This window comes from Ostrinia furnacalis, unplaced genomic scaffold (genome assembly GCF_004193835.3).
Source record: "Ostrinia furnacalis isolate ACB-3 unplaced genomic scaffold, ASM419383v2 OfSCF7554, whole genome shotgun sequence".
In the NCBI taxonomy this organism is placed as follows: domain Eukaryota; kingdom Metazoa; phylum Arthropoda; class Insecta; order Lepidoptera; family Crambidae; genus Ostrinia; species Ostrinia furnacalis.
Window position 1 is genome coordinate 658,222 of NW_021137793.1, and position 15,346 is coordinate 673,567.

The 15,346-nt window shown below is 33.5% G+C and overlaps 2 protein-coding genes across 2 annotated transcripts; one reads left to right on the forward strand and one right to left on the reverse strand.

The window, feature by feature from the left end:
• The first annotated feature begins 5,995 nt into the window (after positions 1-5,995).
• EMC10 (ER membrane protein complex subunit 10) lies at positions 5,996-11,017 on the forward strand. The gene is made up of 5 exons (XM_028321539.1): positions 5,996-6,232; positions 6,404-6,571; positions 7,429-7,697; positions 8,089-8,185; positions 10,860-11,017. The coding sequence occupies exons 1-5, from the start codon at positions 6,182-6,184 to the stop codon at positions 10,941-10,943; spliced, it is 669 nt and encodes a 222-aa protein (XP_028177340.1). The 5' UTR covers positions 5,996-6,181; the 3' UTR covers positions 10,944-11,017.
• Position 11,018: 1 nt separating this feature from the next.
• Dbp80 (putative ATP-dependent RNA helicase Dbp80) lies at positions 11,019-12,960 on the reverse strand. Its single transcript, XM_028321538.1, has 2 exons — positions 12,820-12,960; positions 11,019-12,541 (listed from the first exon to the last, which is right to left on the reverse strand). The coding sequence occupies exon 2, from the start codon at positions 12,531-12,533 to the stop codon at positions 11,136-11,138; it is 1,398 nt and encodes a 465-aa protein (XP_028177339.1). The 5' UTR covers positions 12,534-12,541; positions 12,820-12,960; the 3' UTR covers positions 11,019-11,135.
• Between the last annotated feature and the right edge of the window lie 2,386 nt (positions 12,961-15,346).

Consider the following 15,346-nt stretch of genomic DNA (forward strand, 5'->3'; position numbering starts at 1 on the left):
TTATTAACTACCTACTAAAAGTGACTTAATTTAAGAGAATAGCAAAATACGTGTTAGGTTCTAATTAAAGTTATCTACGAGTATATTTAATTTTAGCAATTGACAATTATTTTATTAAAAAGTTTATAGTTACATATGTTTTCGTGAACTTAGTTATTATTTTTAATTCATAATGATATTTAAAAAATTGACGAAAATCGCTACCGCTCCATGCCGACAGCGAGCGTTCCGCCTCCGTCACAGTCACCGCGTCGCCGCCATTGGATAAATAATTCCGTTCGCGCTTATCCACTTCAACTACTACTAAATTAAGTTTGTCCCGGCTGTCTGCCGCGAACAATGTGTACGACACGACTAATGCGCCTTTTTATCCACCAGCGCAGACTCTGACCAACGTTAGTTTATTGAAACAAGTCTTCAAAGTAACAATAAACTGAATTTTCATTAAATTATAAAATTCTCATAATATGTAATTCGAATGTTTAGCCTTTAGGCTGTGTGTGGTCACTTACTTACTAAACGCCGTAGGCCGCATCACTATACAGTCGTGTTAAAGTGTCTAAGAAAGAAATTATAAGAACTCGATTAATGTGATAATGGAGTGAGAGTCAAATTCTCGATAGCCTACAATAATATTACCTTCTTGGTTCATGGTAGATACCTACTAACACGGTTGTCTTAACTCTTAAGACGGAGCCAAAGAATTCCAATAAAGTCAAGATGATTTTAGTCATTTATCTCATTGTGGCTGAGGTAAGGGAGATCTATGTTACTAAACCCGATTACCCTCTCGGAGCTTCCCTTGTGTTCAAAGTAAATGTATTGGAGCGGAATGTTCCACGTCAGAGGTAAAGGCAAGTATTCATGTTTAATTTCGCCTTGTATGAGCCTCGTAAAAAGTCTTTTATCTGGACCCAAATTCCAAAGATGTTTATTGATTCGAAAATCAATATTGATATAATATTACTTGCGGGCGAGGTTTGTTGTTAGGTACTACATACTCATGTAAATTTTACAGAGAGCTTTTTAGGTTTCAGTAATGAATAAGTAAAGTAGAATAATCTTTTATTTTCAAAAAAGCTAAATTTAAAATCCGGCTTATAGGTTCCCCTCATCATACACTGGTCATCACAAAAATCGACCCTCCCGCGACAAGCACTTTCAAACGTATGCATCCCCACTTCCCACCAATATTGGCACCATTTAAAAGCCTAGTTCTAAACTTCATTTCATTAAAGGAAATGTTTTTACCCCAAAAATGTGTCTGTAGATGATCCACAGTCACTTCTTCAAAACGCTTGAGCCAACTTTTATGGCTATAAAACTGTTAAGTTGGGATTGATCGCTATCCATCTGTTAAAGAGGACACGTGAGATCATTATTTGGTTTTATAACCATAAAAATTGATCCCAGAGGTGAGCCCAAAGTAAGGTCTTTTTTCAAGTCACATTTATTGTATAGGTTTATTATGTTAATCGTTTAAAGAAATTAAATGTGTTTTTCTTTTAGGATATTTATTGGGCTTTCAAATAACACCAATATTGTTGAGGCATCATGATTGTGTCAGTAGAAACGAGTTTTCCTGTAAAACGTAGGTGGACCGATTTTTGTGATGACCTACCTCTAGTAGGAAAAACTTTCGAGTTCGTTTCGTACTAGAGGTACAGTACCTCTAGTACGAAAAACTTTCGAGTTCGTTTCGTTGCGTATTCAAAGTGTCATCGAAAAATTTTGTATGAAAAATTAAACAGCGCCCCCTAGGGCGGCTATAATATAGGGGGCGCTGTTTAATTTTTCATACAAAATTTTTCGATGACACTTTGAATACGCAACGAAACGAACTCGAAAGTTTTTCGTACTAGAGGTACTGTATACAGTGTGAGTCACGTTAAAGTGTACATATGAATATAGATGAAACTAGACCTATTTTTATCGACAAAAAAGAGGTCAAAAAATTTTTGAGTTTTTTTTTTAAGTTTTTATTGAATTTTTTTTCTTCCTATTACTTATTGTAAAGAAAACGTAATAACTTTTAAACTAAGCGGTATATCCTGATAAAATAAAAACAGTAATAATGCTAAATAACAGGCGATACTAAAAAAATACATAAAATACACAAAAAAGGCCAACAAATAATAAAAAATTATTTTTTGAAAAAAATCTGCTTTTAAATTCGTGTTTTTTTGGTTATTTGATAAATTTCTCCAAAAAATGCCCCTATAACCGGTGGTTTTTACTACTTTGTATTATTTTCTATCGTATTACCTTCGTAAAACCAAAAATCGCATGTCTCTATCCCTATCACAACATTTGCAATGAGCGTTTGAACAAAGGCCTGCCACAACATTATTCTCCGCCTGCAGGTAGAGAAAATTTTAATTTTAACTAAAATGCTTATTTTATTTCGAAATCTTTTGTTTTTATTTGAAATTTAACTTGTCTTTATCAAAATTACAAATCTAGAGCCATTTTCAGTTTCGTTGTTAACGAAGCGTTGAATAGCGCGCCCGGAGAGGCTTAGTTCAAACGATCATAGCAAATGTTGTGATAGGGATATAGAGACATGCGATAGAGATATATTTTGGTTTTACAAAGATAATACGATGGAGAATAATACAAAGTAATAAAAACCACCTGTTATGGGGGCATTTTTTGGAGAAATTTATCAAATAACCAAAAAAACACGAATTTAAAAGCAGATTTTTTTCAAAAAATAATTTTTTATTATTTGTTGGCCTTTTTTGTGTATTTTATGTATTTTTTTAGTATCGCCTGTTATTTAGCATTATTACTGTTTTTATTTTATCAGGATATACCGCTTAGTTTAAAAGTTATTACGTTTTCTTTACAATAAGTAATAGGAAGAAAAAAAATTCTATAAAAAATTAAAAAAAATCCCAAAAAATTTTTGACCTCTTTTTTGTCGATAAAAATAGGTCTAGTTTCATCTATTTTCATATGTACACTTTAACGTGACTCACACTGTATTTAAAGTCTTGTTCTCACTATAGAAAGTAGTACATAGTAAGTAGTATAGGAACTTATTATTAGTACTTAATCTGTGGTAGGTAGGTAGTATCGTATGAAAATTTTATTAATTTAAAACAGATCCATGATTCAAACTCTGGACACTCTGACCGCGTAATATAAGCCTTTAACTATCAAGACCGACGAATTAGACGCACGATTGGTCCGGGAACTAATAAAACTATCGTAATCCCGGAGGTGCGTGCTTTGTAACTGTTCTTTAGGATCTTGTCGGAGTTCCTGTTCGCGACCAATGTAAGTTCTTGATCTTGTTAGCACAAAAACATACCGATTGTTCAAATTCACCAACCTGTTTTTATTACCTACATAACTAAGCAATATTTTCAAATAATTTGACACGAAGGAGTGATCTGCCCCCTAGACAAAACGCACTTTTTGATCGAATCGAAAATCGAATCCGTCAAAACTCCATACAAAAAAGGGGCTTTTCGACCACTTTTCGACTGGTTTGCGATTATAATTTGCACTTTGTCTAGACCCACTGATCTCTCTTGATGAGGCTTCTTGAACCCCTAGACTATGGAGGCATGAAAGGAGTTTATGTAACATTTAAGTACTTATAGGTAGTGCTAATGATGATGGCAGTGGCTACGCAGCACATTACGCAGAATAGTCTCGGAGGATAGGTCACTCAATGAAAGTTGAGGCGAACACGTAAGTACTCAGAGCGTATTATTACCGTGCTCAAAGTAACACATAATATTTGAATAAGTACAGAACACAGCAACACATTAAATACATTCAAGTTCAAATATCGACGAATACACTCGTACACATGGCCACAGTGTTAACTATCCATTTCCGTTTTTGCTCTCGCTCTCATCTAATGGTGATTCTTTGCGATAGAACGAGACGGCATGACCGGCAATGGGCTGTTATCACTGTTGCCGATAGTAGGTACCTTGTTTTTGTTAAATGTCTGAAAGCGAGACAGAACGCCTTAAAGCCTTGTTCGCACTAGTCTAGTAATTTAATAGCTAAATATGTCCGGACACCAAAAATTTAGTCGAATAAGTTACTATACAGTGTGAGTCACGTTAAAGTGTACATATGAAAATAGATGAAACTAGATCTATTTTTATCGACAAAAAAAAAATTTTGTGATTTTTTTAAATTTTTTATTAATTTTTTTTCTTCCAAGTAGTATTTATTTATTTATTTATTTATTTATTTATTTATATTAGGAAGACCAGGGTTTACATAATTGATTATTTTGCAGTTAATAACTCTTGATAACCACTTATAGGTCCCCACAGATAGAATTGTGGTGAATATTTAAAGAAATTATAAAAACAGATAAAATTTATACGATACACGATACACCTAATGTTGTAATAAAGAGATAGTAATTTTACCATATTAGAGTTCCCGTTACCTCATATTTATAATAAACAACATGATAAAAAAAAAACTTACATGATAGGCTTGAAAAAACGCTCGCTCAGCAGCCGCCTAAGCGCTGGTATGCTAGTATAGAATAAATCAATATCTAGTTCCTTACTCAGTCTGTTAAATCTGTCGCCAGCACGCCATATAAAGCTATTCTGTCTATAGTTAGTGGTCGCCTTCGGAAGAAAAATAAGTGGATTAAATCTCATGGGCCTTAGAGGCGCCCTCAGAGATATTTTGGCTAGTAGGTGTGGGCAGTCAATTACACCTGTGGTAATCTTTTGCAAATATGTGACGTCCGCTATCTCGCGCCTCAGTTCCAAAGGAAGAAGGTGGTGTTTTCTGCAGAGGGGTAGGTATTCTGAGGAATTATAAGATTCTTTCATGCGAAAGCAGATAAATTTCACAAACTTCCTCTGAATACTCTCCAGTCGAGATATGTACACCTGATATCTAGGGTTCCAAACCTGTGACGCATATTCTAAGTGGCTACGGACAAAGGTGCAGTACAAAATCTTCAGTGTTTTAGCCTTAGTAGTAGTACTTATTGTAAAGAAAACGTAATAACTTTTAAACTAAGCGGTAGATCCTGATAAAATAAAAACAATAATAATGTTAAATAACAGGCAATACTAAAAAAATACATAAAATACACAAAAAAGGCCAACAAATAATAAAAAATGATACTTTTTGAAAAAAATCTGCTTTGAAATTCGTGTTCGATCATAGCAAATGTTGTGATAGGGATAGAGACATGCGATTTTTGGTTTTACAAAGATAATACGATAGAAAATAATACAAAGTAATAATAACCACCTGTTAATCCTGTTATAGGGGCATTTTTTGGAGGAATTTATCAAATAACCAAAAAAACACGAATTTAAAAGCAGATTTTTTTCAAAAAGTATCATTTTTATTATTTGTTGGCATTTTTTGTGTATTTTATGTATTTTTTTAGTATCGCATGTTATTTAGCATTATTACTGTTTTTATTTTATCAGGATATACCGCTTAGTTTAAAAGTTATTACGTTTTCTTTACGTTTTTAAGTAATTGGAAGAAAAAAAATTCTATAAAAAATTTAAAAAAAAATCTCAAAAATTTTTTGACCTCTTTTTTGTCGATAAAAATAGATCTAGTTTCATCTATTTTCATATGTACACTTTAACGTGACTCACACTGTATTTTAGCCATAACGCGTCCCTGCATAAGCTTATTCGTTCATCGGCTAAACTACTTATTTACTTGTAAACTGTACTTACTCGACCAAATTGCGAACGGTTTTAGTAGCGATTAATTTAGTTTCTAAAGGCGAGTTGCTCTACAAAACACTTGACTAGTGCGAACAAGGCTTTAGAGACAATGCAAGACGTCAGCTCAGATCGCGGATACAGATACAAATTTTTGCTTAATGGCCTCAATTCTCGTTGCGCGACCTATATCAATTAGAAAAAAATTAAAATCAAAACGCCTATAATCAAAATCACGGATCATCTTAAAAACAAAACGACAAATGTCAAAATGGACGGTAAAAAAAAGTTGGACGTGACATCTACTGTCAATGTCATAAAGGGCCGAGTGGTAGGAAATTTTCGGTCGATTTTAGTTTGTGTAATTAGAAACTGGTTATAACACAAGATAAAAACGATTAAGATTAATTTGACTAAATCATCTTTCTAGATTGCCAGTGAAGTAGCTTACAGTTGAATATCGTCATCATTAGCCTACTATTAGATTCGTCAATATGAATTACTTATTGGCGACTGTTTTCATAATAAAAATTATTCATTCCACCGTGAGTATTATTTAATTTTAGTTTTATAATTCCTACATTGTTATTGTAGAAGCTATCTACTCATTCAGCTCATGTGGTTGAAATGCAATCTGTCAAAAATAAAAAAAATTGCATCTTTTATGATAACAAAATTTCCAGGTTCTTCTGACTCATATTTTTCTCAAATTTTAGGTGGGCATTGATTATGATGGGTGGCTGAATATAAAGATCGAACATTCTCTCAATTGTGGTAGTGAAAAGTATTGTAAACGGGGAAATATTTCCCTGAAGAGTATTAGAGCTGGAACATCTGTAATTGATCAAATAACATTTGGGAGACAACATATTGATGAGCTTAGGGTAAGTTAAGTCTAAAGGTTATTCTGTTGGACTTTGAAATCCAGTATAAACATTGTTGTACAGCTACCTATATTATAGCCTGACCAGGAACATAAAAACCCTCGCCATGTTGCGGAAAACTAATGGTACTAATTTCTTTTAATGGCAACAGTAACTGAAAACTTCATTGACATGTCACCTTGCATGTCAGTCTATTGTTGTCAAAGTGTAAACAAACTTTATTTTAAATGTGTGCAATTGATTTTGTGAATTAAATTGCTAAAATATTTTTACAATCGTGAAAGAAAAGTGATTCACGATGTGTTAATGTATTTGTCGAAGAGAAATACTAAGGGTTCGGACAATATTTTCATTGAATAATGTTTCCGACAAAGGTTGTCAAATTGACTGACATGTTTATCGTATGGTACAGTCCACTATGAAAATTAGCTGTAGTCTGTTTCAACTACCTATTTTAAAGTTTTTTGTCACTTTCTAAGTTTTGAATTTTATGGAATTGGGAAAGAAGTACCGAGTTTGAAGCGTTCATAAGCAGACATTGCAGTTGAATATTCATGTTCTGAATTTGATTATTGATGAATAATAAAATAAATCCTACTAGCTCGATTGATGGTTTCATTTAATTTATTTAAACCAGGTTATCTTTAATAATATTTTTCGTTAATTTATGAAAATATCAAATTAGCCCGTAATCCTGAATCCTGATACATAAATTTAGCCTGTTAATTTAACACATGTACGACTGTACTCAGTGTTGCACTATCAAATGCAATTGAAGCGCCTCTGTGCCAGGGTTTTTATGTTCCTGGTCAGGCTATAAACTTGTGTAACAGTAATGAAAACTTGCTTGATTACAGGAATTAGCTGATGTAGACGGATTTTACACTCTTAAGACTACATGCACCTCAGCTGACAACAAAGACACAGAGTTTCTGTCTTCTGTAAAAGCACAAGCCATTCTTGACAGCGGCCTCTCAGATGTAATCAATGCTTGGGTTCTGCCTAATGGAGCCATAATGGCAGTTAGTTTCCAGGTGGATAATGCTTCACAACCACTGGTTTATGGAAGCAATAATTACAAAATACATTCAAATTTTTACCTCCGATATGTTGAACAAGCTCCAGTGTAAGTTGTTAATTATTCATTCAATTTAATACAAATATCAGTTAATTTTCAGGACACAACAGCATTTAATATTTGTACCTTGTTATATTTTATGATAAAAGAAACAATAAGTAAGGTATCATCATTCCTAAGCAAAATTCAATCATATGCTGCTGTAGTAGTTTATAGCAGTTTTTTTAGTGCCTTGTCTAATTATCTTCTAATTAAACTTGTGACAATATTAAAATACTTTGTTGACATACAATCATCTTGAACTTTAACCAAAAACTGGCATCTTAGAATATTGTAAATAAATAAGTATGGTTTTGCTACAAAAATAGTCTGATGTGCTATCAGCTGCACAGTGATTTGTGGGGACTGTTAAATCTAAAAACTACATTTTTTATTTCAGGCCTGATACAGCTTCTTATATACAAAAACTTGAGCGTGAACGAGAAGCAAGAGAAAAAGGAGAAGTAAAGGATAATAGGTCATTCCTAGCCAAATATGTAAGTAATTGTTTCAAAAAATTCAAACTATATGTAAATAAAACTATTCATTAATTTTTATAAAAAAAATGCTGTAAATAGATCAATATTATAAATCATTACAATGGAGAAGTTTCGTGATGGTGAAAACATTATACAGGGTGTTTGGCGCATAGTGTGCCAAAATGATTTGGCGGATAGAATGGGTCATTTCCTATATTTTCAGCCCCCATAACACGTCCCATGCCAGGCGGCTACTTTTATATTATTTTTTTTAGTAATTTCACCAAAATACCCAAATCGCATCATTTAATTTCGATTAAAAAAAAAACTGCTAGACGTAGCCTCAAAGTAAATATTTTGTTTTGACGTGCATTGATGTAGGGTTGCAAAAAATCTAAATTTACTGGCAAATATCATCTAGTTTTTTTTTAATTCAGCTTTGAAGTTTTCCGAAAAGTTAAAAATGAACTGAACATTTAAGTTTACATGGCTATAATTTTTTTTTTAAAAGAGATAGCGATCTTCGGATTTTATCAAAACTTCTCTAGTCTATCCCCATTCAAACGGTATACTAATCTTGTTTAAATAATAACAACAACTTCACAAATTCCTTAAATTAGTGCATCGACTCTACTCGGACTGATTTGCGAAATTTGTGTTTATAGCCCCTTTTTGTGTGAATAGCACGTTAAATACCTTCAGGTAAAAATTATTTATCTTATGCAATGTAAAAATCTTTTCCCTATCGTTTTTCAATGTGGATTTCTTGAAATTAAAGACGAAAATAATTATTTTGATCGTTTATTAAATTATTACAAATTTTGTTCAAAATGTCCGCCTCGGCAACGTATACACTCACGACATCTTCTTCTAATTTCGACTGTTGTCGTATGCAGGTTTATTTCTCTTTTTTTATTACTACAAAGGCGCTTTCTATTCGTTGTTGTAGTTCTTCTATTGTTTGAACTTCCATTAAGTACACCAGTTCTTTAGCTCGTCCCCAGACGTAAAAATCTAACGAAGTTAGGTCTGGGGAACGTGCAGGCATATACAGTGGTATAGGGCCATCTCTTCCAATCCACGAATAGAAAACGCCTTTGTAGTAATAAAAAGAGAAATAAACCTGCATACGACAACAGTCGAAATTAGAAGAAGATGTCATGAGTGTATACGTTGCCGAGGCGGACATTTTGAACAAAATTTGTAATAATTTAATAAACGATCAAAATAATTATTTTCGTCTTTAATTTCAAGAAATCCACATTGAAAAACGATAGGGAAAAGGTTTTTACATTGCATAAGATAAATAATTTTTACCTGTAGGTATTTAACGTGCTATTCACACAAAAAGGGGCTATAAACACAAATTTCGCAAATCAGTCCGAGTAGAGTCGATGCACTAGTTTAAGGAATTTGTGAAGTTGTTTTTATTATTTAAACAAGATTAGTATACCGTTTGAATGGGGATAGACTAGAGAAGTTTTGATAAAATCCGAAGATCGCTATCTCTTTTAAAAAAAAATTTATAGCCATGTAAACTTAAATGTTCAGTTCATTTTTAACTTTTCGGAAAACTTCAAAGCTGAATCAAAAAAAAACTAGATGATATTTGCCAGTATATTTAGATTTGATGCAACCCTACATCAATGCACGTCAAAACAAAATATTTACTTTGAGGCTACGTCTAGTAGTTTTTTTTTAAATCGAAATTAAATGATGCGATTTGGGTATTTTGGTGAAATTACTAAAAAAAATAATATAAAAGTAGCCGCCTGGCATGGAACGTGTTATGGGGGCTGAAAATATAGGAAATGACCCATTCTATCCGCCAAATCATTTTGGCACACGATGCGCCAAACACCCTGTATTTTACTGAATGGGATTAAATAAAATATAGACTAAAACTAAAAAGACAGGAAGTTGTTTTTAAATCCATCAAGAAATGGCTGAGAAATTAATTATTTAAATTAGTACCTACATAATTATTTTCGCGTGGAAATCAAACATAGGCGGTGCGTTGAATTCCCACCAACCGTTCTAGTTTTAACGCGTTGTTGAGAATGACGCTACACATATATGTCAGTCTTTTTCTTCTTGTATATGGCCAGCAGGGCTAAGATGCGCGCCGTGATAATACTGCTATCGCGGCGTTATATCAATTTTGACGTCACTATATCGTTTTATCTACCGGCGCTAGGATATGTCAAAAAAAGGTTACAAAATAATTTCACTACGAAAGAATCTTGAGTGACCCTGGCTAAAAAATTAAAAACTACTAGATTTTTAAAAATTGGATCTGTCAACAGCACTGTGGGTCTAGACCTTAGACAAAGTGCAAATTATAATCGCAAACCAGTCGGAAAGTGGTCGAAAAGCCCCTTTTTTGTATGGAGTTTTGACGGATTCGATTTTCGATTCGATCAAAAAGTGCGTTTTGTCTAGGGGGGCTGGTCCAGGGTCGATTCACTGTTTGTACTCAGAATGAGTGCCGTGACGTCACCGATCAAATGGCGCGAAATATTTGTTATGCGCAACTTCTTTAATGATTCTTTCACAATTATTATATTATTGATTTTACTTATATTTTCAAGTTTTATTAATAGAAAAAAATTGGAAACTTCTCCATTGATAGACCTTATAACAATCTCATTTCCCTATCTAATAGTACATAACCTGTGTTATATCTTTACAGTGGATGTACATAGTGCCAGTTGCAATTTTTGTGATGATATCAGGAGCAACAAACCCAGAACAAGCACCACAAGGGGCAAGATAAAAATAATAATATTCATAGTGTTACAAAAACATACACTGATGTAGTAGATAATTTAATCAAAATTAAAGGCTATTGTACCAAAAAGCGTCTTTTATTATGTCTACAAAATGTTACTTAAAGTGAATACAGTAAGTAAAGGAATAAGTAAAAAAATAAACTTGGTTGTCAAAACCTAGAATAGTTGTTGAATCATTAAACACCAATCTTTTCAATTTCTTCTGCATCTTCAATATCAAGCAGTTGAATTTTCTTACCAAAATGATTTTCTATATCATTGCAAATCTCCATGGCTAAAGGCGAATCTACTAAGTTAATAGCAATACCAGCCTTCCCAAATCTTCCCGTGCGACCAATTCTATGCAAGTAGGTTTCACAATCAGCTTTTCTGTTCATGTCCATAGGCATATCAAAATTGACTACCAAAGTCACCTGCTCCACGTCTATACCTCGTGACAAAACATTGGTAGTAATTAATACCTTTTCTAAACCAGCTCTAAAGCGATCCAACACTGCTATCCTCTGCTCGACTGTAAGTTCTCCTGATAAAACAGCAACAGAATGTCCATCTTTTGACATTTTTTCAGATAGCCAACTAGCAGTTTTTCTGGTATGACAAAAAATTATTGCTTGGCCTATGGTAATAACTCCATAAATGTTACATATTGCCCTATATTTTTCCTCAGCACTTTTACATTTAACATAATATTGTTTGATGTTATCCAAAGATTCTTCCTCACGAAGCAGTCGAATGATGATTGGATTAGGCACAATAATCTCAGCAAATTCCATCACTGCACTGTCATAAGTAGCAGAAAAGAACATCATTTGACAAGTTGATGGTAAACATTTATGTATACGAATACATTGGTCTTGATGACCTTGTCGATCGATCATCACATCAGCTTCATCCAGGACAAACACCCTAATTTTACTCAAATCAAACATGCCAAATTTTACACCCCAATCCAGCATTTTTCCAGGTGTTCCAATAATAATGTGGTCAGATATTTTAGTACCTCTAGGCACTTCTTCACCTCTAACTGCATATTTCAACTTAATTTCTGGACAAAACTTAGCCATTTTGGCAGCAACTTCTCCAGTTTGAATTGCAAGTTCATATGTGGGGCTGAGGCACAATACTTGTGGATAGTTCTTTGAAGTATCAACTCTGCTCAACATAGCTAAAACAAAAGCTGCAGTCTTACCAGTTCCCGACTGAGATTGAGCGATCATATTTTGGGGAGGATCGGCCAATAGAGTAGGTAGTGCAGTCTCTTGAATTTTAGAAGGTGCATTGAATCCCATAGCATAAACACCCTTCAACAAATTTGGTTTTAAATGCAGAGCTTCAAACGTTTTTACAGAATACAGGGGTGAATTTGGATCTTTCCTTTGGACTTCAATATCTAATTTTGACTCCACTAAGCCTTGACGTATTATCTTCATGAGAAGTGATGTTTCAGCTGGATTAACTGCATCAACAGATTCATCAGACTCCGTAGTTTCGTCATGATTTTTCTTTAATCCTAATCCAGCCACTTTATTAGAAATTTCCAATTCCTCGGCTTTCTGGCCCCATTGATTCGCCATGATGACACCTGAAATTATGGATAATGTTTTTATGAAGTTTACATTATGAAGCTTATCTTAACCACGTCTTAACCATCCATAGTAGAGAGGACCTCAGTGCTACAGAAATGAAGCAATTTACTCTTTTATTTTTACTCATTTATAAAGAAAGCAAGGCGCAAAATACAAACGTGTTTACAAGAATTAAATACTAAAAAGTTGTAAGAGAAAGTACCAACACGTTCCTTGCTATGAAAATTCAGAAGTACTGCAATACGTAATTATAAAAATAAAATTGATTACTTACAATTATCTCGATAGTTATAAAACGAAATTTGTAGACTCAGCACTTAATTAGCGAATTAAAAACTCTTATTTTCCTGTAACGTGAATCAACCAAACCAACAAAGAAAATCACCGGGAAAAATCTTTTTTGACATTTTGCTAAATTGCCACCATGAAGCTAAAGATAAAAATGGAGGCCAGACTTAGAATACCTACTTGAAGCACAACCTATGTATCACTATCTCGCTCTCTGTGGGCAGGCTCTCTCTTTCTAAGTAGGGTAACCTTTTATTTATTTTTCTCAGGACGACAAAGACTGATTTACGTTTAAACAGTGTGTCTTGATAAAGTGCACTTAATATGATTATGAAAAAAGGTTTTCGATGTTTTTGTTTTAAGATGAATTACAACATTAAGAAAGTGTAAAGGCATCGAAAACTGTGGATATTTGATAGAAAACAGATTTTAATTTGGCAGTTGACAGACGGATTTGGATATGGATTGATTACAGTAAACGGCCGTAGAAAACATTATGCAAAATTAGATAAGTAAGGTCCCACAGAAAGTCCCAGATATATCCTCAATATGGTCATACTACTTCAAAATGTCTTATAGAAACAAAAATTTTAAATTTGCTCAAAGTCAATGAAACTCAATGTAAAATCTTCTTTTTCTTGACATATGTAACATTTAATAATAAGTTTAAATACTGGTAAAACGTTTTAGGAAGTAATTACTGTGAAAATACAAAGAAATATGTTAACAATGATCCACTGTCAGAAATCACGAAATAAACACTTACGCGTGGAATTTTATATCACTTCCAGGACAACACGAACTACCGCAACCACGCACTATACAATTTTGCACCATTTCTTCAGACAAAACAATGATAAGGTCCCTTGAAAAATCTCAAACGAAATCAACTGCATAGTAAACAACCGCCATGATGGGCCGGATTCGGCCGATGTTGCCACATTACCGATACCTCAGAAATTGGGATTGTAATTCCCTGATTCGCCAACACATTAAGCCTAAATGGCCGACAATTTTGTGATTTTTTATTTAACTAGGTAATCTAAGTTTCAAATATTAATTATTTATTTATTTAACTTCTTATTTGGTTAGTGAATTGGCTATTTCGAAGAATTTACAAGGAGATTTAAATAAGAAGATAGCAATACTACAGTTCACACTAAAAAGAGAGGTAGGGCCACAGAGAGCGAGATAGATATAAGTAGGTATTTGACTCAAGTTTTGTTCCCAACTTTGCCCTCCATTTTTATCTGTAGCTTCATGATTGCCACAGACTAGCTGGAGAGTTTATATGACATTTTGCAAAGTCAGTTTTTTTTTTTGTTGATTTACCCGAGATATTATAAAATATTAAAGCATAGGATCGTATTCGTAATAGCATCGTGTTCTTTGTACGTCATAAATAATCGATAATTGTATTGAATTTGGATATTTGGTTCAAGTCGTCTGTCTGCTTGTCTGTGAATCTAATTTAAAAAAATGACTGTCAACTTTTTTTGCTGTTTGTTTTGTGTTGTGATCATGAAGCTAAAGATAAAAATGGAGGCCAGACTTATAATACCTACTTGAAGCACAACCTATGTATCACTATCTCGCTCTCTGTGGGCAGGCTCTCTCTTTCTAAGTAGGGTAACCTTTTATTTATTTTTCTCAGGACGACAACGACTGATTTACGTTTAAACAGTGTGTCTTGATAAAGTGCACTTAATATGATTATGAAAAAAGGTTTTCGATGTTTTTGTTTTAAGATGAATTACAACATTAAGAAAGTGTAAAGGCATCGAAAACTGTGGATATTTGATAGAAAACAGATTTTAATTTGGCAGTTGACAGACGGATTTGGATATGGATTGATTACAGTAAACGGCCGTAGAAAACATTATGCAAAATTAGATAAGTAAGGTCCCACAGAAAGTCCCAGATATATCCTCAATATGGTCATACTACTTCAAAATGTCTCAGTACCTCTAGTACGAAAAACTTTCGAGTTCGTTTCGTTGCGTATTCAAAGTGTCATCGAAAAATTTTGTATGAAAAATTAAACAGCGCCCCCTAGGGCGGCTATAATATAGGGGGCGCTGTTTAATTTTTCATACAAAATTTTTCGATGACACTTTGAATACGCAACGAAACGAACTCGAAAGTTTTTCCTACTAGAGGTACGGATCATCTTAGGTGAAAAAGACTATAGTGGTGTTTGTATTTCGTACCATCTCCAAAGTACCTATTAATAAACTTCAGTGTTCCGATAATTCGAAATTGGACAAATGTTTTAAAAGGTATAGTGTCAGAAACAAGACACGGTGAAGTAAAGTTAATGTTTTTATTAGCTAAAATTGTGATTGCCTCGCTCTATATTGCATGGTTTCATATATCAATATGTGGATTACGTAGTGGGATTTGTGTTACCACATAAATAATACATAAGTCTATAGTAGAGATGAAACGGATATCCGGTAACTATCCGGTAGGCCGGATATCCGGCCTAAATTTACTATCCGGCCGGATACCGT